This window comes from Mustela erminea, chromosome 9 (genome assembly GCF_009829155.1).
Source record: "Mustela erminea isolate mMusErm1 chromosome 9, mMusErm1.Pri, whole genome shotgun sequence".
Taxonomy (NCBI): Eukaryota; Metazoa; Chordata; class Mammalia; order Carnivora; family Mustelidae; genus Mustela; species Mustela erminea.
The window spans coordinates 94,086,942-94,114,794 of record NC_045622.1 but is presented as its reverse complement, the minus strand read 5'-3'; the positions used below and the strand labels follow the sequence as shown (position 1 = coordinate 94,114,794).

The 27,853-nt window shown below is 44.9% G+C and overlaps 1 protein-coding gene across 1 annotated transcript in view; it reads right to left on the bottom strand.

Annotated features, from left to right (window-relative positions):
• The window catches only part of EXT2 (exostosin glycosyltransferase 2), a 140,475-nt gene that overhangs the window by 15,534 nt on the left and 97,088 nt on the right, over positions 1-27,853 (bottom strand). Inside the window, exon 10 of the mRNA XM_032356825.1 lies at positions 22,699-22,865. Within this exon, the coding sequence (XP_032212716.1) occupies positions 22,699-22,865 (167 nt within the window). The remainder of the gene's footprint in view (positions 1-22,698; positions 22,866-27,853) is intronic.

Here is a 27,853-nt window from a genome sequence, read left to right as displayed (position 1 = left end):
TGGAAGATCCTTTCTCTTTCCCTCACAGGCAGAGCCAGTGTTCTCCTTAATTCAGAAAGGAAGTCTGCGGCAGTCCTGATCAACAGTTACCATCAATAATAATGTGATATCCCTTGCACGTGAAGATCACAGTAATAATTCACCAGGGCTAAAGCACATGTTTTAAACTGCTTTTCCAGAAGGGGGTAAGCGGTATTCGCTGAGTCATTCCACTGTCCTCCCCGGTCCTCCTGTGATCGTCCACATGCTTTTATGGGATATCCGACCCGGGTCTTGAGCGTGGTCTGGGGTTTCCTTTGTGTGAGCCCAGGGCACCTACCAGGCCTCTGAAACCCACAGCCTTGGCCTCATTAACACCATGTTGTACCCAACAGAGTTAATCAGCCGCAGCCACCATCGTACTAGCTGCAGACAGACGAAGCCGTGTCAGACATTTCCTCAGATGTGTGAGGCTGCTGCTGTGCTCCTACTCTGGGGCTTGGATTTCAGCAGATTAAAATAATAGGATACTATTCTGGCTTTATAGAGCCCAGAGCAACAACACAGTCCGTGAGCCGTGGCTTCTGTTCGGTGCGCAGCCCAGGCGCGCTCCCGTACAGGCGCTGGCAGTTTCCTTCTGTCAGCAGCGAGCACCTGCCGCTCGAGTGGCACCAGTACCATGGTAGGGACCAGTGGTTCCCCTCTGTGGACTTACAGGGGTTCTGAAAGGCTCCAAGTGCATGCAGGTCACGGTGCCACCCACAGGGGATGGGCGCAGTGGGGGAAGGGCTGGGTGGGCCAGGGAGGGACAAGTCCGGTCAGTCCCCTGCGAGCTGGAAGCCGCCTTTTCCTCCACCCTCTGGCTACTTTGAGTCTACACAGCTCTCCAATCCATGCACTGTCCCTAGGGTCCTTCTTTTCAAGCTCCCGTCTGCAGCCACCCTAATAACACTGGCTCCATGTTAGGGTCAAATGTGGTTAGGATTTCAATCTTCTTCCCGTTAGCCGAAGCCACTTATCAGACTTCTCTCCACAGAGACTTAACTGGGTGACACTGGGTCACTGAGTGCTGAACTACGCCGTTCTGAAAGCATCCGAGGTGTTCTGAATTTCAGATTCCTCTGGAGCCGTCAGTGAGCGCTATTCCTCACACGGGGCCTCCCTGCCCTTGACTTACTCCAGGCAGCTGGATACAATCAAGATAGCATCCTTGTCACTTCATCTATAACTCCGCAGCTGACTACGGGATCAAAACGGAGTGGAGCCGAGCAGGATGGGCCCTCTCTAAAATCGAGCCCCAGTGCAGCACGAAGGCGATTATGTAGACAGTAAAGCGTCCTCCCAGCCAGAAGAGCGAGAACTCAAATTCCACCCCCTCTCCCGCTGACTGCCCACCTCCCGCTCTAGTTCAGCTCTTTTCTTTTTACCTTAGGGAAATGCTCTGGGGTCAGCCTTTTGTCATTACTAACAGATGCCTTTATATATTCGAGGTGCGGGGCACCTGAAACTTCACATTCTAGCCCCGGAGCTCTGGTAACAGTGCTCCACTGGCCATGCCCGGGTCACGGCACCATTACTCAACTGTGTGTCTGCACTGTTCAAGTTGTCCGCACACACTGTCCTCGTGCAGTTTCAGTCACGCGCGACTCTGCAGACAGAACCTCTATTACAGCTCAAGGCCCTGGTTGGGGGCTCAGCAATAACTGAATGGCTCTTCCATTCGGGGCTATTTCCACGTGACTATTCAAGTAGAGATTGTAGCAACATAATAGCTCTGACCGCTTTCCGCTACTCCAATGTTTACAACCTCGGTGCTAACCACTTACGGACATTTGCTCTCCTCGGCACTTCCAGCCGTGCTCACTGGGCTCTTTGCCGAGTAATCTATCTATTCTTGCTCTCTCTTTCTCTCTCTCTCTCTCTCTCTCTCTCTCTCCCCCCTTCAACTTCCGGAGGTCTTTTGTGGCTTCCCCTTGCTAGCTGGTCAGACTAGGTCTTCCACCTTTGTTTCAAAGCCACAGCGCAGTCCAGATGACATGCTACGAGGGCGTGTGCCATGAGCTCCGGGTGAGGCGTACGCCCCAGAGCCGGCTCTGCCCTCGAGGAGTCATGCAAGCCACCTGTCAGGTCGCCTGCTTTCGTTTCGCCATCTGCAAAAGAGGGGTCAGGTGATGTGCCCTCTAATGTCCTTTTAGGTCTGAAATCTTTGTATCTTTTTCCTTACTAACATATTCCCATAGAAACAAACTCACTGACTGTGATCAGTTGCAAGTCGCACGTTTCTGGAGTACACGGCCTCTGTTATTTAACTTTGGCTTACGATGCCATACACATACGGGTACCCAATAAATGTTCCTGCAAAGAGGCTAGCCAATGCACTCAATCTAAGCCAGCCTGGAGAGTGCATTTTAAACACAGGGTGTGTGCTAACCATAGTCAGATTCAGGAAACGGACCAGGGAGGGGCGAAGGGGGAAGGTGTAGCAACAGGTGGTGCCCATCTGGGATACACAATTATGAAATCACGGGTCAGCTTTAGGAGAAAAGTAACTCTCTGAAGTGGCTGCTATAGTCATCACACTTTCAAAGGCATGGTTCCACAGGGATATTGCTACTGGGTAAGAGGGTTACCATATGTACCAGGAATCAGGAGCCCAGAGACAGACCAAGAAGTAGTGAGGGAAATACAGGGAATATAGATTCAAGGCACATCAAACTGGGCTGGGGTTTCCCGCCTCTTCTTGCACACGACCCCTGGGTTCTGTCAATCCCTCACCATCAAAGTAGAACAGTACTCGAGGAGCCAACCCAAACCCCGTGGTCACATGCCTGGGCCAGCGGGGGCAGAGCAAGGATCCCAATTCCAACTTGCAACCATCTTTGAATCAGTGGCCCTTCTTCCCTCAGGCTTGTCTTGCCTGCTGCCCAGATGGGAAGGGGCTAGCTGGCTGCATTCCAGTTCCACACTCGTTTCCACGGAGGAGCCTGTTATCAGATTCACTCTCAGGCCTCTGGGAACTGAGCTCACCTTTTATATTTGGCATTTCCTGAAACGAAGTGGAATGGAGGGCTTCAGCCTGATTGGCTCCATTTTCAGCTCATGCTTTTCATCACACTGGTGGCTGGCAGTTTTGGTCAAGGGGGTGTTTTGCAAAAAGCCAAAGAGCCTCTGTCCACGCCTGGGACACAATTAAATGCTAATGCTAGACATCTAGAGCAAGGGAGCCCTGAAGTTGTCACCCCGAGTTCCCTAATGCTGATTGGTTTTGACAAATACATGTACATGCTGTGTTAAGTATTAAGATTTACCTGTTAGATCACTTCAGTCTGCCTGAGAGACTTTTCCAACCCAAAGCAGCGGTCTGCTTAAAGTAAGCCAAGCAGGAAAGCCAGGATCATGGGAAGGCTTCTGGGATTTGGGTAGAAATCCCATGTGCCCCAGTCTGGCTGAAGGTCAGTGCCTTGGTTCTGGGAGACAAGTTCTCCATTCCTTTCAAGTTCTTTCTTCAGGCTTAGGGCAGTGAGGAGGCAAGAGAAACAGGCTGGGGTTGGTCAGGCTTAGTGGAGGAATGTGTGCTGTCAAAATCGTCACAATTAGGAAGACACTGCCAGAGGAGGTGGCTCTAAACCATTCTCCTCTTCCTTATTTGCCCCGGCTCACCAGATGGCACAGCCTGGTGCCTTCTGTGGACAGGAAGGAGAAGATTCACACTTCGCCAGTCTGAGCTGCTGACCCCTACCCACACGACCTCAGAGATTTGCAGCTAAGACCACTTGGAAGACAAAGCTCATTCGGTCCAGCTCCCTCGCAGTACAAGCGAGAAGCCAGAGCAGGAGAGGAAGTGGCTCTCCCAATAACACACAGTCAGTTCAAGCCTAAGGTCGGGCCTAATTCCCAGACTGGTCCACGAAGTCACAGGATTCCCCACTCCTCTGAGTCTCAAAGCACCTCATCTCCCCAAGCTCAGTCCCTCACTTGGGAGACAGAATCAGGTGACAGTGTGTGAAATCACAGTGTCTGTGTTCATCACCGGTGCTAGTGCAGGCATGGGAAGAGTCACACGTGCACACCACCCAAGCTGAGAGTAGAAAGGGGTAGGGAGAGGAGGTGGGGAGACCCACAAAACCCTTGTTCCCTCCTGGTGCTTGTCTTCTAAAAGCTGAAGCCTCTCCAGGAATGTGGCTCCCATTTAGCAAAGAAAGCCACATGCGCATGCCATGAAAAGAAGGAGCCCCTGTCAGTTGTGGAACAGTCCAGTGGGATCCCACACAGGACGTCCATGGGCCCATTGGAGCCCTGTAATCTGTGAGGCTCCGGCAGAGAAGGAAACACAAGCAAAACGCTCCTGAATGAAAAATTAAACTCCACTACTATTTTTCACAAGGCAACGAATCCCCTGAGAGATAATAACAAAGGGAAGGAGAGACGGGAGTTTGAGGCGACGGGAGGAGGAAGGGGTGGGTCAGGAATGGGTCGTGGGTTTTCCAATCTCGCACTCCTTAGGACCCACTAAACATGAAATCATTTTTATTTCCATAACCTCAACTCTGGGGAGGGGGATACTGTTTCTTAGTCTGGCCTCAGGGGATGGTTCAATGAAGTTAAAAGAAGAATAGTGATCATAAGTCAAATGGCTACTCTCTTTAAATCCCACACGAGTGGAAACAGAGATTTTAGTTTTTATACAAAACCGTTACTGAGCCTTCAGAATTTCCAGTTGATTTTGGTGAGGCTCCATTTAAAGGACTGGGGACCAAAGACGTGAGCTCTGTTCAGCAAGGGGAGAAACTCTCTTTACTTCGAGTCACTGCCCTGGGTGAGTTCCACCACTTGCAATCAGGGATGCTACCGCAAAATGGCCAAAACCCTGTTTTCTTCTCACTGTGCAAAGGGAAGACATGCCATTGACCATAACTCCGTAACTCTGGCTGAAACATCAGTGTAGCTCCAAAATGATTCTGTAATGAGTTCATTCAGTCTAATGCCCTCCCGATATGTCTGCTTAAACCCCACAATGTCCTGGTGGGGAAATCAAGCCGTCGAGGGACTCTTTCAAATTATTTATTTATATCCCACACATTTCCAAAAAATGACTTGGGGTAGCTTACAATAAAAGGCAAAAACTAGAATAAAATCCAAACCATCAAAAGGAAGGATTCCTCAACGGCATTTTAAAAAAAAAATACAGAGCTGTTCATCCACCTTAAAAATATCAATCCTAATAACAAGTTTTGGAAAGGCATTCCAACAGCAAGCTAAAATAATAAAGTCTGGGGATGGAGAGATTTGAATATTCCTATTTATTAATTCATTTATGCACTCGACTCAACAGATACCTACTGAGCCACCATTGTTTTTTTTTCCTTGAAAGAATTTGAGATAATTGCAAATTGAAAAGCAGTTGTAAGAAATAAACGAGATCTCATGTTCTCTTCAGCCAGTCTCCCACAATGACAACATCTCGCAAACTAGAGTGTGACATCACATGACATTGCCATTGACACAGTTAAGATACAGAGCGTTCCCGTCACCACGAGGCTCCCTGCTGCTGATCTCTAACCCTCCCCTCCATCCACTGGCAACCACTAATGTATTCTCCATTTCTGTAATTTTATAATTTCAAGAAGGCTATATAAATGGACTTGCATAGTATGTGACCTTTTGAGATTGGGTTTTTTCACTCAGCATAATTTTTTAAAATTATTTTACTTATTTTGAGAGAGAGAGAGAGAGAGTGCACACACACACACACACACACACACGACAGGAGGAACAGAGGGAAAGAGAGAGAGAATCTCAAGCAGACTCCACACTGAGTGTGGAGTCTGATGTGGGGCCTGATCTCATGACCCTGAGATCATGCCCGGGAGTGAAGTCAAGATTTGGACACTTAACTGACTGAGCCACCCAGACATCCCTCACTCAGCATAATTTTTAGGGACTGCCTTACACACTTCAAAGAGTGAATACAAAATCAAAGCAGATATCTTGTTACCAAGGAGCTTCCCATTTAGAAAAGCTAATGTCACATGCATAAAAAGCTAGAGATGAAAGAAAGCGAGGATATAGTTGAAAAAGCACAAAAAAAGAGTTAAGAGGACCAAGATTACTTCTAGGCTGGGGGTGGGAAAGCAGGAAATAAGAAAAAAGCTTTATGGATTTCATTTTAAGAGAACAAAGTTAAATTACAAAGTGAGGGTTGAGATTCCCACTGCCCCCAACAAGGTAAGTAATTAGTACAAAATTACCCTTTGCTATGTGTTTGGCAGGCCAGCGAGTAGATGGCCCCTGCTTGGATCCCCCCACTGAATACAGAATATGGAATCACTGAACTTTGAACAACTCCTTCCAATTCTACTCCAGAAACTGTATGTAAGAAAATTCAACGTCTGAACACATTAAGTTCTCTCATTCATTAAATACTTTCCGAGCGTCCACTCTGTATCCAGCACTAGGCACATAGGAGTCCGCAGGGCGGACACAATCCTGCCTGAATGCTCTGCTCTAAGTCAGGGGAGCTTTTCCACCAGTCCCAGAGATCTAGGCCGGGGGTGTAATTAGTGACCCAGCTGTCCAAAATGACCAGAGTGTCAACATGAGAGCAGGACCTCTGCCGCAACCCTCAGCTCTTCAATCCACCTCAAAGGCTGGTCGGGAAGCTAGAAATTAAGGTTGCCCATTCCTGATCTAAACCAGTCAACAGACAGTAGCAAACAAACTGCAATCAAGATTAACGTGAGCCCCAGCACCAAGCAGCAGATATGACATAAGAGGGGAGCCGTAAACATCATTCAGCCTGGTCCACCTTGCTTTCCAAAGACTCACTGCTCCCAGTCACGACTGTTCCAGAGTCAGCGGACCACTCTGTTCCTTCACACTTTCTTCTTAGTCTTCTAAAACGGGCAACTGCTTTTTAACGTTGTAGCCATCAACCACCACCGCCTCATATCCGTGCTCCTGCAAGCCATTTTACAACTGGCAATGAAGGATGCAGCTTCACACTGGGGAACAACCTAGAATGTTCTCTGGAAAGCTACAGACACTGTCCCCGAGAGTTGCCGCTTGGGGCTTTCACTTGCCCTGGCCCCAGGCCAAGTCCTACCCATACACCTCCTTGAAGCAACTCTATTGAAATCAAGGCAGATAAGCAGCCCACGCAAGACAAAGTCCCCATATCCCCAAATCGTAAGCCGATGCTGAGGCTCTGAACTGCAGCAGCCAAAGCCTGTCATCAATCCCAAAGAGACAACAGGCAGCTTTTGGAACAAGAACCCTCAAACATATGGATCCTTTCAGGTTAGAATATCTTTGCAGCTATCTCCCTTGGAACAGGGGGAGGGAAAGTACGCATTATTTAAACCATCAAGTGTACCAACACCTCTTTAAAATAACTATCCCACATTATAAGCATTAGTTCTTGAAGCGCGGAGCTACAAAGCCAGGTGGGCCTGACCCGGCTGCAGACAGGAGAGATGCGGGGCACAGTGGGGAGCCCGCAGGGCCAGGAGGAGAAAGGGCAGGGGAGCACCAGCAATGTCCAGCACAAGTAAGTGCTTGTGGAAAACACACTGAATCCCACTCACCTGCCTTGCCCGGGATGCAAGTCTGCCCAGAGGAGCCACCCAGCGATGGTAAGATGCACTGGCAGGAAGCCCATGCCCACGCCCTCCTCTTTGGGACAGGGAGCATCCGCCGTTTCATTAAGGGCTAGGTAAATAAATTCTGAACTTGTAATTGTAATTGGCTCAGTGGGGAAGAAAAAAGTGTCACTCTATTGTAATTCCCAGCTGGGCACTTTTTTTAAACGCTCAGATGTTGCTTCAATGTTCAGCATACATATTCGATTTCCTTCCCTTAATATTTGTTTGACTTATTCTCCAGCGGGGACTGGGTGCTTTCGAAAGGCTCTGAGAGGTCAAACTTCAGCGTGGCTCCTCTCAGCACCTCCGTGGGCTCCTGGCCGCGCTGGCGGGTCCTCTTTCAGCTCCTGCTGCAGGGGCTGCCCGAGGCGCAGTCTCCCCGGCTCCCGGGGGCCCCGGGTGCAAATGAGTGCAAGCTGGAGATAGGACAGATCTAACGGACGCCTCGGTTTTCCTCCACGCTGAACACAGGGAGCCCGCGGCAACGAGGAACACCCCAAGGAGAGAACGAGAGAGAGAGAGAGAGAGAGAGAGAGCTGCTCGCCTCTGCCCACAGTCCTCCCCGTATCTCCTAGAGGGAGGCTCTGACTGTACCTTCTGGGCAGGGACACTCACTGGAATGAGCCGTTTGGCCCACAACTGTTCTGAAGACAACAGTTTCTATAATGCTCATTCTGTGGGTACATAAGAAAACTAAAAAATGGAAGGAAAGACAGAAAGACATCTTTTTCAATATTCAATAGTGTATGGATATTGCGGACAGGCTCTGGAAAGGTACCGTCACTCTTATTCAGATATAATACCCAAGGTTCAAAAAGCTTACAGCCATCTGCTTCTCCAGATACTTAATGAGGAGGGCACAACACAAGTCCTAAGAAACATATAAATCTAAAAAGCTCAGCTTTGGCAAAATGGATCTAGATACACTGGAAAGCTTTAGTGTCAGACCCAGCACAAATGCTGACCCAGAAGAGCTCTGGCAAGGTTTGACTTTGTACATGCCAAAAATGGGCTCGGCTCACTGTGAATCCTAGCAAAGGGGGCCATGTGGACAGCCCATCATTCAGAGAAGAGAGAGAAAGGCTAGAATCTCTCAGTCACTCACTAGGTCAGACTCTGCGAAGGCTCAAGGATCTGAGTCAGCCAAGAGGTCAAAGAATGGAAATCTCTGGTACTGGTTCTTTCTGGAGGTTGAGACACTTCCATTAATTAGATTATCCACCCACTCCAGAGATGGCCCTTGCATTTTGAGCCCTCATTTAGGGATGCTCGCTTTTTATTAGTCCTGGCTATGGAAGAACTGAGTTGCTTTGTGCCTTGGGGATGAACCCAAAGGGTAAGCCTGCCCGAGAGCCCATGGCAGGATGAGACAGGGTTCCATGTACCATCAAGAAAAACTTCTCTGAACATTGCTTCTGGATTCCCAACAACCCTGAGCAGATCTTTAGTTGTAGCACCTGGCTTACATCTAGGGAGGAAAGCAAGTCTTTTCCTATCAGAAGGATCAGAGCCACGAGGCCTGCGAGAATCCATCTTTAGACCCAGTCCAACACTTGTTCCACGTGTTTGCTCCCCGGACCCAGCCTCTGTGGCACTTTCACTGGCAGAAGGCTGGGAGATATATGAACAGGACAGAGCGTGCCTTTTTGTTTGTTTGTTTTGTTTTGTTTTCAGTTATCTGCTGGCTTTTAGAAGAGGTGATTGGGAAGTCTAGACTATGATAGGCTGTTTTCACCTCTTGGCTCGTCTAGCAAGGAGAGAAAAAGTGGGATACTAGACTTGAATCACAGATATTATCATCTCTCTGCTCTCCCTGGATGAGCATATAGGTATCTCTAAATTCTACTAACTCTGGAATTCTCCAATTAGCCAAGCTCCCTCATCACAAATTAAATGTGAGCTATGGGTAAGCTGGTCTTTTCCTTCTCTTTGGTTCTTGAGTCCATCTGAATATGAAGTCTATTGACTTTCCACCTCTATCCTACCTGGCTTTCCCCGTCTTCAGCGTCTGTTGTTTCAAATTCACTTTCTACATACACACACCTTTCTATAAACCTGTATCTTTTTACTGCTATAAGCTTTTCCGCTGGTCCTATATTGCCTGACCAACCTAGCTTCCACTGTTAACCCAAACACAACTTCTGCCGTCCTCACTGCCATCTTTAGACCCAGTCCAACACTTGTTCCACGTGTTTGCTCCCCGGACCCAGCCTCTGTGGCACTTTCTCACTGCCCCGTGCGACCACACACACCAAGCTCATTCTTCTGTTCATACTTTCCTTCTTGGTTCTTCCTCTATCAGGAGAATGCACTTCGAAATGGTTTTATATTTTCCAGGGAAAAAAGTGGGATATTCTATGCAATTTTGCTTGCCATGATTCATTGAAAAGTATATACTTGCCCTAACCTAGTGAAGTTGTGAACCAAATAATATAAATTCTCATAATTTATTAGTATCCAAGAGGTTCAGCTGGCGTCTGCCACCTATAGGAAACCCAGGCAGTAAAAGGAAAGCATCAGCCTTTTGTGTGCCTAAAAACACACAGTCGCTCTAAGCCAATTCCCATCCCCACGTGAAGCTCTGATTTTATAACCGGTACTATTAGCCAAGAGCGTTCCACATCTCTCAGGTGAAAAATGTTCAACACTTAAGTGCTACTAATAATTTTTATGGTTGGAAATGAGGATCAAAGTATGAAAGGAAAAATAAATTCACGGGTTCATACACTCAGCCAAGTCCGCCTGGCTCATTTTCTGCCACATGTTTTAAACTCTCTTTAAGGCGGGGGAGGGGAGGAGGAACAAGTTGCATTTTATTTCCCAGCTCTTTAGTTTTGAAGTAAAAGCAGACAGACTTAAAAAAAAAAAAATCAAACACTCAAGTAACACTATACTTGGCTACTGCTCCCCCAGGAGTTCCTTGCAAATGAGTATCAAGAACTCAATAGATACTTTCCTGGTAAAATACATAAACAGATAAATAAATTATCCCAGGCTGAAAAGAATTTCCACATCTGGTAGCTCACTAGAGCTTGTCAAACAAGTCAGAAACACGCAGGGCCAGAGAAGAGCATTCTTCAGCTCCTGATTTCAGGGCTGGAGAGGGAACGTAACATTTCCCAAACCCTCTGCCTTCCAACAGGGAATATGACCCACATAAACAGGCAAATGACCCCTGTGTTTTCTCCCGATTAAATAAATAATGATCCCCAGGATTAGGTCTCGAATCTAAATGTCTGTGGGCTCAAATCACAGCCACTGGAAGGCAGAAGGTCTCTCCTCTGTGGCCTGGCCTTTCATCCCCGGGCACTTGCTGCTGTGTCCCTTCTGGGGGACAGACAATGTCCATTTCCCACCTTAAAGAAGTAACTGTGCCCCCTGCACTGCGGTTTCCTAAGCAATAAAGCATCAAGTGACAGGATGATCTCGGAGGTCCCTTCACATTCTGATACCATGTTTCTTTTCCACACCGTGAACGGTCACCAGGCCCACAGCGACCCCGGTCCTCTCAGCCTGTCTACAGGCCTCAGGAGACATGACTAACGTCACCTAGTTGAGCTCTAGTAAACCACCTTCTGGAAAGGGGTTCTCGAGTCCACTCTCTCTTACCTCATACACGAGGCGCACAGGAGGGAAGCGTGCAGTCTGCGAGCTCCCCTGGCTCTCTGCTCTATGTTCCTTAAGCAGGCCCTGGAGCCCATCACTTTCAAATGGTCTCTGGACGCCGATGCTTCCACCGCTCTAACGAGAGCGCTGCCCTACCACGCCCTCATGTCTGGGACAACCACGCCGGGGCTCTGCACCCGAGTGCATGTTAGGCCTCTGAAGACTCAACAGCTTCGAACCACGACCCGAATAGGCCTGGGCTCACCGTCCTCTCTGCTCTGGTGGTCCTCCATTAAAGGAACGGCTGTGCTCCCCCTTCGATTCCTGACGTGCTGCCGCCCATGGCCTCCCTGCAGCCTCACGATGCGATCCTACCGTGTTTCACGGGGAAGTGAAGGAGGCTGCCACGTCACGGGCACAGAAGTTTGCCACTTCTTCACGTGGAACGACCGCGTACCGTTACCCCTCAGATTCATTACCCCCGAAGGGATTTCGGGAAGTCATCTGCTCAATTCTTCCGTCTCCTGGCAGCACTAGTAAAACCGCTCTAGATACTGGGAAGACTGCTGGCTCCCTCTTTCTGAAAAATTCCCAGAAGGAGGGATACTTCTGTCTCTCCAGATTCCTTCAAAAAACTATTTGGAGCCACAGTGAGAAAGGTCTGTTGCATCGTTTCTCTTTGGTTCTCACATATTAAATATTTAAGCTACTGTTTAAAATTTAAATGAAGATAATGAATTTACCATAGAAATGACAAAGGCCGGGGGGGCAGAAATAACAAGAAATCGACATGCGTATTTTGGAGAAGAACAAGCAGGGCGACATGTTGATTACATTCAAATTAAAAGTTCAACTACAGAGAACAAACTACTGGTGACCAGAGAGGAGGTGGCTGGGGCTGGGAGTGGGGGGGGAGATAGGTGATGGGGATATTAAGGAGTGCTCGGTATTTTATGGAAGTGTGGAATGACTGACTATACTATACACCTGAAAATAATATTTCACTGTGTGTTAACTAACTGGAATTAAAATAAAACCTTTAAAAATTTTAAATTAAATTAAAAGTGCCAAGATAACTAATCGTATCTAGATGACCTCTCGAGATCCATTAAATCTGTAACTGCAGAATGTAAACTCTTTTTAGGTGCACACAGAACATTTACCAAAACGGACCTTTTCACTGGATTGTAGAGGCAGTAAATTTCAAAACAATGAAGCCATATGGATTATCAGGGTAGAATCAAATCAGAAATTAATTGGAAAAAAAAAGATAACTTTAAAAACTGGCAAAAGTAAGCAATATACTTTTATATAACTATGGGTCAAAGAAGATATTACAGTGGAAATTAGAAAATATTTTAAACTTAAGGATAATAAAAATATGACAAATCAAGACTTGGGAATACACCAAAAGCAGTAATTACCAAGAAATTTACAGCTTTAAATGCATACACTGGAAAAATAAATATTGAGATCAATAATCTAAACCATCAAGTTGAAAGACTAGGAAAATAATGGCAACTCAAACTCATGAACGTAGAGGAAGAAACTAATCAGGGAAAGTTAATGAAGGACCAAGCAAACCGACAATAAGGAAGAATCAACAAGATCACAGGCTGACTCTCTGCAAAGATTATGGCACTGCTATACCTCTAACAGCACTGACCAAGACACTGAGTGAAAACAACATGACCAATACCAGGAGTAAAAAAGAGACCATCATTCCAGATCCTCTAGACCTGAAACAACAGTAAGATAATATCCTGACTGACTTCATAGCAATACGTTTTATAGCTCAAATGAAATGAAGAGATTCCCTGAAAAACCCAAGATCTCAAAATGAACACAAGAAGAAACAGGAAGTCTGAATAGTGCCAGAGCCATCAAAGACACTGACTGGGTCTGTGAGGAATGTGCTGGAGTGCTGGCGGAGAGCAAAGGGAACACAGAATGGACGGGCAAGAGGAAAGTTAGAAACTACATCAACTCTGGTCTCACGCAGTCTCTTCTGACTCAAGCAGACTCAAGCATCTTTTCCTTGCCCTGTGTGCCTGCCATGTACTACATGCTGTGTGTGTGTTTCAATTTATTAGTCTCTTGATATATGCATTCCTGTCACAACTTCTTCAGTTTACACAATGTACATAAATTTATACAATTTACTCCTCAGATGTCTGTGGTTTCTTTATTTTCTTGAATCTGTGAATGCAATGTCCTTTGCCAAATTCTGGAAGTTTTCAGGCATTATTTCTTCAAGTATTTTTTCAGCACCACTTTCTTTCACTTCTCCTTCTGAGACTCTGATGACACAAATGTATCTTTTGTGATTGTCCCACAGATTCTTGAGACTCTGTTCATTTTTTTTTTTTTCAATCTACTTTCTCTCTGTTGTTTGGATTGGATAATTTCTATCGATTCATCCTCAAGTTCATTAATTCTTTCCCATTATCTCCATTCACCCACTGAGCCCATCAGTAAATTTTAAATTTCATTTTCTATAATTTTCAGTTCTGTAATTTCCAGCTGGTTGTCCTTTGTATATGTTTCTTTGCTGAGACTTTCTATTTTCCATTTGCTTCAACGGTGCTCATTAATTGCCTATCAGAGGATCTTTTAGGATCGTGGTTTTAAAACCCTTGTCAAATAATTCCAGCATCTGTGTCATCTTGGTGTTGGGATCTGTGTTTTTTTTCTCACAAAACTGCAATTTTCCTGATTTTTGGTATGACGAGTAATTTTGGATTGTATCTTGAACATTTTGAATATTACATTTGAATAATGAGACTCTGTTCCTTTTAAATTTCCCTATTTAAGCAGGGAGTTTAGGTTCAAAAATGTATGTCCTCACCCACCTTTGTGGGCTGTAGACTGAATCACAATTCAGTTTTCAAAGACTTGGTAGTGCTCTTCTGGTCTACCCACCTTATGTGGTATCCAGAGGCTAATTTTTGAAACCTGGTTGGTATTCTACACCACCATTTTCTTATTTCTCACAACTTTTGCTGTGTTGATTCTACTTAGTTCCATCCATGGGCTGCTTTGCAAGGAGAGGCCAGAGTGCCCCCCAGGACTTCAACATGCATTTAAATAATCCCATTCTCAGCTCACTCTCACTCTGGGAAGGATGAGGCTGACTTGCTGCAGGCTGGGGATGGTGGACAGAACACCTGCTCCATAGTCTCTGCACCTGTTCATGCAGGGGGAGGATGGCTAGCAGGGCTCTGCATGACAACCTCCACAGACACAGCACCTACTTGGCAGGGCTATAAATGGTTTTTTCATGGCAACTGCATGGAGCCGAGTGGATACAATAAAAAGGGCTGCATCACAGGGCTGCCCTCTTCCCAGTCCTCTGGCAAGAGAAAGTGGGTTTTTCTTGTTGTTGCTGTTTTCTGTTTGTTTCCATCTGTTACGTTTTTATCTATATGTTATGGCCTTCCTAGCACTGAGGCTGGGGTTATACAGTAGGATGGTAAGGAGGGAGACAGGGAGAAATGAGAGGAAGGGAAGGAGCCAAGGAAACTCATTGCTGGGGCATCCCTCAAGTCCTGAGGGCCCTTGCCAGCCTGACTTCTTTCTCCAGGAATAGGGTAAAATGTGCTTATGCAATCTCATCCAGGATTGGAAGTCTATCATTCATTCACTAAGTTATAGAACACTCAAGTAGACCTGTGACTAAAGAAGGACTTAGTAATTACCTAGAAATTTGATATGAACATTGGGACTTTGTGTCTCCCATTTCTGGGCAAAGAATGAGAGGTCTTTCTATGTGTGAAGGACAGGTCATATTCTTAGTGAAAGAATAAGGTTGTTATTATTGCTCTAAGGAAGTTCAAACATGTGTACAAGGGTGTGAATGGACACTGAGTAAGTAAAGGTGGGTAGGCTGTGCTAGTTAGTAAGCTGTTGTCTTGAAGCCCCAACTCCTCCTAAATTGTGTTTTGTGATCCTGGGGCTGAGACTGCAAAAAATATCTCATTTTTTCCAGGTCCTGTCAGTAGGGGGACACCAGGGAGAGACTGGAGAACTGGAGAAATGAAGAAGGGAATTACTTCCCAGCTTGCCTGCTTTTCCCAGCAGTGTGGCATTTCACCCCAACAGGAGGTGGTTCTAGGTTCTTCCAGCATGCCAGAACCAGTCTCATTTGGACCCTCAGAACTACAAGCAGAAACCAATCAGTGGCCCCTCACGAAGGTCTAAGGCCCACCGCTGGGAAAGAGGAAGGACTCTCTTCTAAGCCTGTAGGTTCCAATGACCCCAGCCACTTCCCTCCTTTCCTTTATTCCTTGAGTCCTGCAGTCATCATCTCTTGACACTTTCAGGGTTCCCTTTTGCTCTCTCAAGCTCTCTGATACCTTGTATTAGAAAATTTCATATATTAAGTCCATTCTATTGGAACAACTTTTATGGACTCTATTTTCCCGACTGATATGGGTTCTTGTTTGTGAATATTAGAATAATAAAGAAAATGTTCAGGTGTTTTTATCTTCACCACAGACAGATTTCAACAAGGGTTTGAGTGGTACACAGCTAATAATAAGAATAGTTAAGTAATGATTATTATAATTCCATATAATTGGTTTTCTCTGTAAGCTCAGTTATATAATGACATTTTTATAAGTGACGTGGTACAGTGAAAATACCACTAAAATGAATTTAAGCCTTATTAGTGTCACCTGCTAACTGGATGGCACCGGGCACGTCACTTTTGGGCTTCACATGGCTTATGGATAGGCCTCACCTGTAACTAAAAGTGAGCAAGATAGAGTATCTCTAATTTTCTTTCCAACCTAAAACTATGACTTTATTCTCAAGAAATCACCAGTAAAACCACCTGGGCCTGGAGTTTTCTTTATAGGAAGATTTTGATAACCTCAGTTTTTTTAATAGAAAATTATATAATTTTATTCAATTTTATGCTAAGTTATAATCTTCAAAAGAATTCTTACTCTCATGTAAATTTTAATAATATTCTCATTATTCTTTTAATGTCTGTAGGATCTATAATAGCAATCCTTCTTTAATTCCTTTTTATTCACAACAATGATAATTTATGTTCTCTTTTTTTGAGGGTTCTGGCTAGGGGTTTTATCAATTTTGTTAATATTTCCCAAAGGTCAATTTTTGGATCTGTTAACTTTGTCTGTTTTCTACTTCACTGACTTTCTTAGCACTTATCTTTGTTCTTTCCTTCTACTTGCTTTGGGTATAATTTATTCTTCTTTTTCTAAGTCCTTAGAAGAGAACAAACTTTTTAGGTGATTGCTTTTAGACCTTTCTTCTTTCCTAATACAAGCATTTAATGCTATAAGTTTCCTCTAAGAACTTTAGTTGCATCCCACAATTTTTTCAGCTTTGAAATGCACTTACAATAAAATCACCAATTTTAAGTATGTTTTGACAACTGTACAGAGTCATAAAACTACCATCACAATCAGAGGCTAGAACATTTCCACTGTCTGAGAAGTTCCTTTCTATTCTTCTGTTGTCAATCCCACACCCTATTCCTGGCAATATAGTTCCTCCTACTCTAGAGTTTCATATACATGGACACACACAAGAAGTACTCTTTTGCATCTGCCTTCATTCACTTGGCATAATGATTTTGGATTTTTCCATGTTGCTCCAGATATCAGTAGTTCATTTCTCTTTCTTGCTGAGTAGTATTCCATTGCATACATATTCCACACTTTATTCTTCCATTTGCCAGCTGACATATACAGTTCTGGATCTTATGAATAAGGCTATGAATAACGAGTACAAGTCTCTGTGTACAGTTGTACATTTTTAACTTCTTTCGGAAGCTGCGTCATATGAAAAGTAGATGTCTAGCTTCATGAGAAACTGAATTGTTTTCCAAATCAGTTGTATCATTTCACATTTTTACCAATAACATACAAGAATTCTAGTGGGTCCGCAGCCTTATCAACATGTGGTACTGTCAGTTTTTTAAATTTTATTTAGTCATTCTAGGGGGTATGTCTTCGTAACTTTTTGTGCTTTTATTTTAGAATTGCCCTAATGACCATGATGTGGAGAATTTTTTCATATGTCACTTTATCTCTACATATCTTCTTTTGTGAAACTGCTCAAATCTTTTGCCCATTTTTTTTTTTAAATTAACTTCTTTGTTTTCTTCTTACTGAGTTGTGAGAGTTCTTTACATATTTTGGATACAAGTTTTTTTTTTTTTTAAGATTTATTTATTTGAGAGAGATAGAGAGAGCGAGGGAAGGGGCAAAGGGAGAGAATCTCAAGCAGATTTCCCACTGAGCAAGGAGCCCAACATGGGGCTCAATCCCAGGACCCTGAGATCATGACCTGAGCTGGAACTAAGAGCTAGACACTCAAGCAACTGACCCAGGGAGGCAGCCCAGTTAAAAGTTCTTTATCACATATATGTTCCAAAAATATTTTTCCCAAAAAAGTGTCTCTGCAAATATTGTTAATTTTGAAGAAGTCCAACTTATCTATTCTTTTATGAGTCATCTACTTGCTTCCTCTTTCAGTATCATTGCTTAGCCTGGACACACTATGGTTTTCTCCTCTGTTTTCTTCAAGAAGTTTTTAAATTTCCATTCTTAGGACCAGTTAAACTTTTATATACAGTGTGAGGTGAGGGTCATGATTTTTTTTTTTTCTTTGACATAAGGCTATCACATTGTTCCAGCATCACTTAGTGAAAAAGACTGTCCCATCTCTATTGAACAGACTTAGGTCCTTTGTTGAAAATCAGTTGACCGTACACGTGTGTTCTATTTCTGGACTCTTTATTCTGTCTCATTGATGTATATGTCTAAGTTGACAACAATACCACAGTGTCTTGATTACTGTAGCTTTACAGTAATTCTTAAAATAAGGGAGTCCTGAAACTTTGCTCTGCTTTCCCAAAATTGCTTTGGCTATTTTTCAGGTTTCAATTTTAGAACAAGCTTGTCAATTTCAATTCAACTGGAAAAAAAAAAAAAAAAGCCTTCTGGGATTTTCAGTGGGACCGCTCCCAATCTGCAGAAGAATATGGGGAGCACTCACACCTTCCTCACAGTTAAGTCTCTGGATGGATTCATATGCTACATCTTTCCATTATGCAGTTGCTCTCCAATTTCTCTCTGCAACATTTTGTGGTTTTCATTGAACATATATGGCACCCATTTCATTCCATTTTTCAAGCATTTCATTTTTTATATGCTTTTGCATGAAGATAATATTTTATAGCTTTTTGGAAATGTAGCTGACATACAATAAACTGAATCTATCTACAATGCATACTTTTATATGTTTTGACATCTGTATATACCAGTAAAATCATCATTCCGGTTAAGAAAATGAACATATCCATTTCCCCTATAAGGTTTTTTTTTTTTTTTGCCCCTTTGTTATTCTTCCTTCTTGCCCTTCACAGCTTGACCCTCCCCACTCCTATGCCAGGCAACCACTGATCTTTCAATCACTAAACATTAGTTTGCATTTTCTAGAATTTTATGTAAATGGAATCATAAAATATGTTTTCATCTTGCTTCAATCACTCAGCATAATTATTTTTAAATACATACATGTTTTTGTATGTCTCCACACCTCATTCATTATTTATTACTGAGTAGTATTCTATTGTATAGATTTATTTATTTATTTATTTATTTGACAAAGAGATCACAAGTAGGCAGAGAGGCAGGCGGGCGGGGGGAAGCAGGCTCCCTGCTGAGGAGAGAGCCCAATGCAGGGCCCGATCCCAGGACCGTGAGATGACCTGAGCCAAAGGTAGAGGCTTAACCCAGTGAGCCACCCAGGTGCCCCTCTATTGTATAGACAGACCAGGATTATTCATTTAAATCTGATAGATACTGAGTGTTTTTCCTCCAGTTTCCAGCTACTACAAATAAAAACTGCTACAAATATTGTGGACAAGTATATGTGTATCCATATGCTCTTACTTCTCCAGGGTAAATCTCTATGAGAAGAATGGTAGGGTCACACGGTAGATGTATGCTTAACATTTTTAAACTCTAAACCTGTTTTCTAAAATGGTTGGATCCAGATTATAGACCACAGGAAAGCAGACAGGCAGAAAGGCCAGAATAACTTGTTTCATATCTTTCACATGCATGCTGGTAATAAAGATTTGTTTATTGATCAAATATTACTGAGTAACTGCTAAAAGGAATGAATGGGGTTGGGCACAGAGGATAGAGCCACGAACAGGCCATGGTTCCTGCCCCTGCAGGCTTCCATTCTAGAAGAAAAACAGACACAAAACAATATACTTCATAATTAATTATGTGCTCACAAGAGCTATAGAGTGCTCTGAACCTAACCTAGTCTAGTGACTCTGAAAGCTTCTTTGAGATAATGACGTTCGAGGAGAACGCTGAAGAATGAAGAGCAATTCACAAGATAGATATAATCCCAACACACTTGCTAAACACAGGAAAGTGGCTCTGGGTTCCAACACAACTCCCTGAGGACATACATTTTTGTTAACAGATTTATTTATTCACCTAATCAGTCAAGCTTGCTCCCAATCCCCACATGAAATAATCCTAGGCTTTGGCATAAAAAACAGGATTTGGGAACACCATTACCTTCTGTCTTCTGACTCAACACAAAAGTGGGTACCCTCTCTAGAACAGAAATGTCCCCTGTGAAGAACGGAAACAACACACCACCTTCTACCATGAACCAGGGTAGACTCATGAGGGGAATCACGAGACCAAGCCTAGCAGGCACCACCGTAGCAGCCGCTGACGGGGCGTCGTGTAAAGTGCAGAGCACACTGCCCACCGCGCAGGAGGGGCAGCTCCTGAGTTTTCCTTCTCTCGGGGAGGCACTGTGTAACGTTCTAACGTGCGTGATGACCTAATGCAGTCAGGACCGTTACTGCCGTTTCATGTTCAAGTACACTACCATCCAGAAAGATGAAATAACCAGTCCTTGGTCATTAACTGGTCAGTGAAACGGCAGAAATTTGGGCCCAGAGCCTTTCCAACTCTGCCCATTTTATTAATGACTATGCAAGAAATAACTTCTACACAATTACCCTAAAGTACCAACAGCAGGGATGCCTGAGAAACCTTAACATCAAGATAATTCCATGAGAGATGACTGATATGCTCGTGGCTCTTCCTGAGAGTTTTATGAACCTGTGGTCTCTGACAGGGTAAAACCCTCCGGGCTGACGGTACGGTGCAGACACAATGGGATCTCCATTCCAACTCTTCCACTCATTAGCTGTGTGACTGCACCTAACCTTGTTTCATCTTAGTGAAGAATGAGAAACAATAATCACGTTGCAGGTTTGGGAGAAGATCATAAGTCATGTCTGTAAACGTCCAGAATATTCACTGGAATATGGAGGGCAGTTATGAAAGTTTTCCTTCTACGGCATCTTGGGAAGATTCCGATTAATGGGGACAAGGCTTTTCCTGCCTGCCACTCCTCTGATATACGGTTACTTCCTTTGAGGTGATGTGGAATCAAACACAGAGCAACAGAGGAAAGAGGGGAAGAGGCCTGAGACAAACCCACGACTGACAGAAATCCCAGGTTTTATTTTATTTTTTTTTATTTTTTTTTTATTTTTTAAGATTTTATTTATTTATTTTTCAGAGGTAGAGCGAGAGCAAGCACAGGCAGACAGAGTGGAAGGCAGAGTCAGAGGGAGAAGCAGACTCCCCGTGGAGCAAGGAGCCCGATGTGGGACTCGATCCCAGGACGCTGGGATCATGACCTGAGCCGAAGGCAGCTGCTTAACCAACTGAGCCACCCAGGCGTCCCAAATCCCAGGTTTTAATACACGTGAGATCTCATGATCTCATTTCAAGGTCAAAAGGAATACATTCATTAGGCTACCTTTCTTCCACTAGATTTCACTTAGCCCAACTGAGAACACTGAAGAGGGAGCACTCTGTCTGTCTTGGCTAGACCGTTCCCAATGTTCCCTTTTTCCACTTCCCTTTTGCCACAAAAATAAACACGTAAGTATGGTCTGAAGCCACTATATGCAAGAAAGAGAGAAAACACTGGCAGAAGCAGTGGTCTTTCTGCCAAGAGCTGGCTAGAGAAACAAGTGAGTAATTTGCTTTTTTAAAAAATGGGAGTAAGAGTGCTAAAAGTCATCTAATGCCCTAGATGTGATTATGTAAAAGACCTCTCTGTGAACGAGAATAAACCCAGAAAGATGATACATATTTTATTAGCCACTCACCCCTCTCACTGGCCAGTAACTACAGCAACCAAGTGTGTTGCATGTCTGGCTCTTCTACAACAATTTCTTTTACACTCAAATGGAGCTGCATAAAAAAGCACCATTTTTAACTTAAGGGTTAGAAAATAAATTTCTCCTTTTTTCTGAGCTTTGTTTATTTGAGAGACAGAAAGAGAGCGCACAGGGGGAGGGGCAAAGGGACAGGGAAGACTTTTCCAGCAGGCACCCAGCTGAGCACAGAGCCCAATGCAAGGCGCAAGGCTCGATCCCACGACCCTGAGATCATGACCTGAGCGGAAACCAAGAGCTGGACGCTCAACCAACAAAGCCACTCAGGCGCCCCAGAAAATAAATTTCTGTAATAAATATAGGAATACACAATCCATATTCATTTAGTAAAGTCTGAGTACAAATGGCTTCATCTAATTCAACTTCATGACTTTTTAGAACCTTAAATTCAGCAAACTCTGAGTCAGCGAGAAAAGACAGCTGCCTCCCTCTCACAGGCAGGACGAGGGCAGGGGACAGATCTCACCACTTTCCCTGTGCTGGCTGTGGCTAACTGAGGCCAGCTCTCTGTCTTGCTCGGGTCCGATGTCGCTGCCCCCCCCACCCCTCCCCCCGACCCCCCAGCCGCAGGCCTCTGCCCACGCCACCATGCGTCTCCCCGGCATCCTCCCTGACGTGGAGCTCATCAATTGCAACCACTTTTCACCAGGCCTCGGCTCTGGCACTTTCCCCTGGGGAGACCTTTACTGGTCTCCATACTTAACCCCTGAACCCAGCCTAATCCATCAGCCGCACAGAATGAACGGTGAGAGAAAATGTTTCTCCCCAAAGACAGGCCCCCAGCCTCTCCACTTAAGCCTCGGAAAGCAGCCGTCCACAGGGTCTGCTTTCTGCGTGTCACGTCGCCAGCCCCTGGGTTCACTGATGTTTTATCGCTGCCGCGCCCAGCTGCCCCAGGCCGGGACGCGCTCCTCAAGGGGACATCAAGTGCTCGTCTGTCACGAGCTAGAGATGCTCTTTTGAAAACATGCCTGGACTCTCCTTGAGAGCCCCCCACCATGGCTGGAGGGCACGGGTGTCATCCCGGAAAAGGGTTCCCCCAAAGTTTTAAGGGACAGCTTCACAGCGCGCCCTCCTGCCCTGCTTTTAGACTCCGCTGGGCTTGCGGGATTATGACCTTAGAGACTGAAGCAGAACACTCCAGGTCAGGAAGGACCAGCGAGCAGCAGCGGCTGTGAGCATGGATGGCTGAAGCGTCCCTACCTCATAGCCGAACTGCAGCTCATCCGACGTGAGCATGATGATGTCGTCATCGATGGCCAGGACCGCCTCCGTCTCGATTTCGTCATAGGGGAAGAAGCGGTTACTCAGCTTGTTTTCGGCTGTCCTCACGACTTTCAGCGGGACCCGGATCTTGGGCCAGAGGGAATCTGGGGCAGGAAAGACAGGCATGGGTGACTCTTCTGTGAGGAGACGAAGAGGTAAAAGCACCATCACACGAGATGGAACTTACTTCTGCGGCTGCCATCAAACCTCCACGTACAACCATTGGAGGGCGAGTCCTCGCAAAAGCACGGTTACAAAAACCTGAAGTATTTCTGTCCTCTCCAGGTCCTTGCAACACTTCTAATTCTCAATACTGTCTTAACCAGAGGTATGAATGGCTTCAACTCACAACTGAGAGATGGAGAAGGCAAAAGGACTCGCCCAATATCACAACAATGAGGGATGGAATCTGCACTATCCCAGTGTCAGGCCCATGGTGTCGTGTCAGAACTTGGCCACCTCCCCAAACTACCTACAGTGAGGGACACCAGAGCTCAAGGCAGGCCTCCACCCTGCTGGCAGATACAAAGCATGTACGTGTTCTAGATGTCTGCCCGTGTGCCCCCTCCACCATGCAATTGCCAACAGACACCAAGCTGCTCAAATCCACCCTGCGAAAATGGTTTCCCTGAACGACGTAGGTTTCTTGACGTTATCCCCTGGACAGCCCCTTCCCTCTGATCCACTGGGTTTGGTTTCTCATCCTGAACAATTTACAGAGTAAATATCAAGTTTCTAGGTCTAATTATGTGGGATTTTCTGGTATACTGAAGAAACACCAACCCATGACTTGCCTTACATTTTTTTCCCATTCTACTTTGAAATGATTGAAGCGATTCAACCACAGGTTCCTTATTTTAAAATGTTGCATTTAGCATAGCATGAAATTAGTACCTCTTTGGTGCACTACCCTGTCCATAGGCCTCAGGGCTCTTTACAGAGGGTCCTTTGTTCTTCACACAACATTTGTCAAATGACAAAAGGAAAGCTAGGTATCAGACTGCTTCCAAAAAGCCCATCGTGTAATTGTGGAAAGATCTAGCATGTGTGAGTCTTGAAGCCCCAAATGCCTGTGGCCGTTCCAAGGTCACCATACTGAAGACAAGGATGGCGACAGGGGGTCAGAAGGGAAAAGGCTGTCTGCACTGCCCGCAGATGAAATACCTTCCTTCTGTATATTGTACAGTGTGTCCATGGGACACGTTGTGGGGACACCAGCAGGGTCCTGGAAGAAGCCTGTGTAAGTCAGGCCCTGTAATTAGGGAAGAAATTCAGTCTTAAATAAGCACAGAGCCTAAAAAAAGCAGTCAACTCCAAAAGAAGCATGTTTGGGAAAAAGAACGGAACTGAACACCAAAGAAATGATCCTAGGGGCTTTTGCCTCTTAATCAATAACAGTAGTTAATTATAGTTTCATCCCTGGCCCAGAAGCACATAATCAATAAAGAGCTTTGGAATAAATGGATGGGAACACACTTGAGAGAGTGAAGACCTGCATCCCACTTTACCTGTAGGGTGTCAGCAAGTCCTTCTCAGTCTTCTAAGAATAAGTGGGGGAGGGAGGACACCTTTACTAAGCAATAGTATATGCCACACACTTTGTAGATGCAATGTTATCCAATCCTCCCGAAAACCCCCGCAGCAGAAATTACTTACAAAGCAGTAGTTACAAGGCTCAGAGAGATTAAGTAATTTGGCAGGGGTTACAGAGCTACTAAGTGATAAGGTAAGTGATTGAATCTAAGTCTGTGTAGCATCAAAGACCAAACAGAACATGTACCATCTACTGCAGTATGAAAACCTCATGCTTCTCGAGATCTGGGATAAAATAATGAAACTCAATGTGTGTTCTCCAACAATCATCCTTATGCTTGTTGGCTTCCTGCTCCCTCTTCCAGATAAATTAAACCCTTGCCATAAATCTACTGTCCAAATCCTTATGAAACATGACTTTTAATATCTAAAATAGCTCTATCTACTAGACCACCAGTTCTCAAAATTTTGGTGTCAAGATTTCTATATTCTCTTAAAAATTGTTGAGAATTATGGAGGGGATATATTGCATGGAGCACTGGGTGTGGTGCATAAACAATGAATTTTGGAACACTGAAAAAAAATAAATTAAATTTTAAAAAATTGTTAAGAACCCCAAAGAAGCTTTCTGTCACACACACACACACACACACACACACACACACACACACACACAATTAGTATAAGAGATTAAAACTGAGGAAATTTTAAAACAGAAGAATACACAAGTGCACATCCCACTAGCCATTTATCCCATGTCATGCAGCCTTAGAAAAACTCCTCTGCCCCCTTGCAAAAGAATAAAGAATGGGAAATGGAAGTGACTTGGTATTACTATGGAAATAATTTCAACCTCATACATCCCCAGAAAGGCTCTCATGGATGTCCAGGGGTCCCTAGACCACACTCTGAAAGGCTCTGTGTTCCGATTTGGGGATGGTAAGATGGGGAAAGTTCAAACAAGTTGAAAAGGAGTTTGGGAGGAATTCCAAGGACAGTACAGGTACTTGAATCCAGGATTTCCACAGAATGTTTAAGGAAACTAACAGTGCCAGTTGTCCATGCACTGCCTCCCCGCGTCAACGTCACCCTTCACTGCCTGGTTTCTCATGCTGGAACTAGATCCTGTAAACATTTCCCCTCTGCCCACCAGCCTGATGTTAGGCTCTGTCAGTAGAGGGTTCTGGAGGACACTTTGGAAGGAAGGGGGCTTTTCTTCCTGGTTCGGGCGCACCTCTTTAACTTGTTGCTCCTTCTGTACTTGACCAGAAGATAAGCATGCAGGGGCACTTCCCTCCAGCAAGCTAAGTGGCATTCCTGGGGACAGCTCTGTGACAGGTTCTACAGACACCTCCAAGAGCAACTTGGCTGAGGTCCCCCCGTGGGTGGTTCCCAGGGAGCTTCACCAAAGCCCGCCATTTCCCAGCAAGTTCAAGAACATACCCAGTGGTTTCCCATTGAATTTCATGGGTACTGAAGGGGTCAGGAAGTTTCTTGTTTGCCAGACTTGGCCTGTGGCACCTCAGCAAACCTCACTGTGCAGTAGGCTACAGTCACATGCTATCAAACAAAGTCGAAGTCTCAGAGCTAGCTGGGGAAGGGACTCTCCCAAATTTGTTTCCTACTTTCTTTACAGTTTTTACCTCTAGTCACCAATTATCTGTTACTAGTTCATCATTCTTTATATTAAACTTCTCCTATTCAAGTTACTGTGTGGTTTCTCTCTCTTACCTGGGCCTTGACTAATACACAGGATATCAGGAGGGCTATCAGGTGAAAGGGGAACTATTCTCTCCAGCCTCTAAAGTTAGAACCATGACCAACGGCTGGGTGAAAGTTACAGGGCAACCAACTTAGACTTCAAATTGGTAAGAATCTTCTGATGGGGGGCGCCTGGCTGGCTTGGTCAGAGAAGCATGCGACTCTTGATCTCAGAGTCATGAGTTCGAGCCCCCCACTGGGTTTAGAGATAAAATAAATGAAGTGGGGTGACTGGGTGGCTCAGTTTCTTGAGTGACTGACTCTTGATTGTGGCTCTGGTCGTGATTTCAGGGTTCCAGGATCAAGCACAGGCTCCATGCTCAGTGCGGAGTCTGCTTGAGGATTCTCTCTCTCTCTCCCTCCCTCTGCCCCTCAACCCTGCTTGCGCACACATTCTCTTTCTCTCTCAAATAAATAAACCTTTGAAAATAAATAAATACATTTAAAAAAGAAACTTCTGATGGAAAAACTGAGATAAAGTGAAATGATGAACTGCCTTGAGCAATATAATGTGTGTTTTCACTTGAAATGTACTATTAGGTACTATTAGGTCAGATTTCTACTTGACATCAAATGAGACCAAACAAGATGCCTCTGAGGTCCAGGATTTCGTGAGGCAGTCATCTATCAGAAAGAACAGTCTTCGGGAAGACCTCTGCATCTCAGGTGTAGCCCTTACCAGCCACGGTGTCTTAAACAAGTCAGTCACTTTCAACCTATTCCTTCCACTATAAAGACAGAATAACGACTCTGCCCTCCCACGGCTGACTGTGAGGATGAATAGGAATGCCCCAAGTCACACAGTGCCTGGCACACAGGAGACATCCACTCATTGTTAGCCCAGCCTTCCTCTGAACGTTTGTGTCTATCTACAGAATTAAAGGACTTCTTCCGAGCCTTCAACGTAAGGGTGGCCAAGTGGGCCATGTAGACCTGGCACATTACTCTGGTAATCCAGTGGCATGCCCTCAGTTTGCACCTTCCGTATCCACTTTTAGATCACCAGGACCCCTACAATAACCCTCCAGAACAGAGACAATGGAGTGCACAAATGGGACAAAAAGAACACGGAACGTAGGCCCGTGCTAATCTCACAAAGTAACAAACAGCTCCTCCTTTTGCAATACGTACAGAAAACAGGCTGGCTGCCTTGGTTAAGAATGAATCACTACACCGGATGGGATTTGGACTTTCACTTGGCGCGTGGGTACAGCATGCTCTGCCCACAGACGGCTTTCCACAACTGTCCCCTAGCTATCTGAAGAATTACTCGAGACAATATCCACAGAGAACTAACCTGCCCTTGCCCTGTAAACTCTTTCATGGACAAGTTTGAGGGAATGATGAAGGTCAAAGAGGATGATGTGGGGCGAAGATGGACATGGGACTGCCCGTCCCTGTTCTGAGTCAGGCCCCGGTAGCCAAAAGTCAGCCAGCGCAGAAGCCGTCTCCATCTCCACGGCCAGCTGTCTAGGCACTGTCGTCACCACAACACAGGCCTCTAAAGAGAACTCCCAGTTTTTTGTTTTCACATTTTCAAATAAAATAGGCCTCCAAGAAAGGGAACTACCATTCTCTCGGGCTTCCGCATGCCTTCTGTGGAGGGCAGAAATAAAAAAATATGCATTGTAATTACTCTCTGCCTTCAAGTGGGTAATTCTGATATGGGATGTTGAATGTTTCAAAAGTTAAGATAGAAGCATGAGAAAAATATGGGTGAGAAAAAAAAAAAAACATTCCCCCCCTCTTCCATTAGTATTTTCAAAAGAACAGATTTACTGTCCCGTCTCTCTTTGAG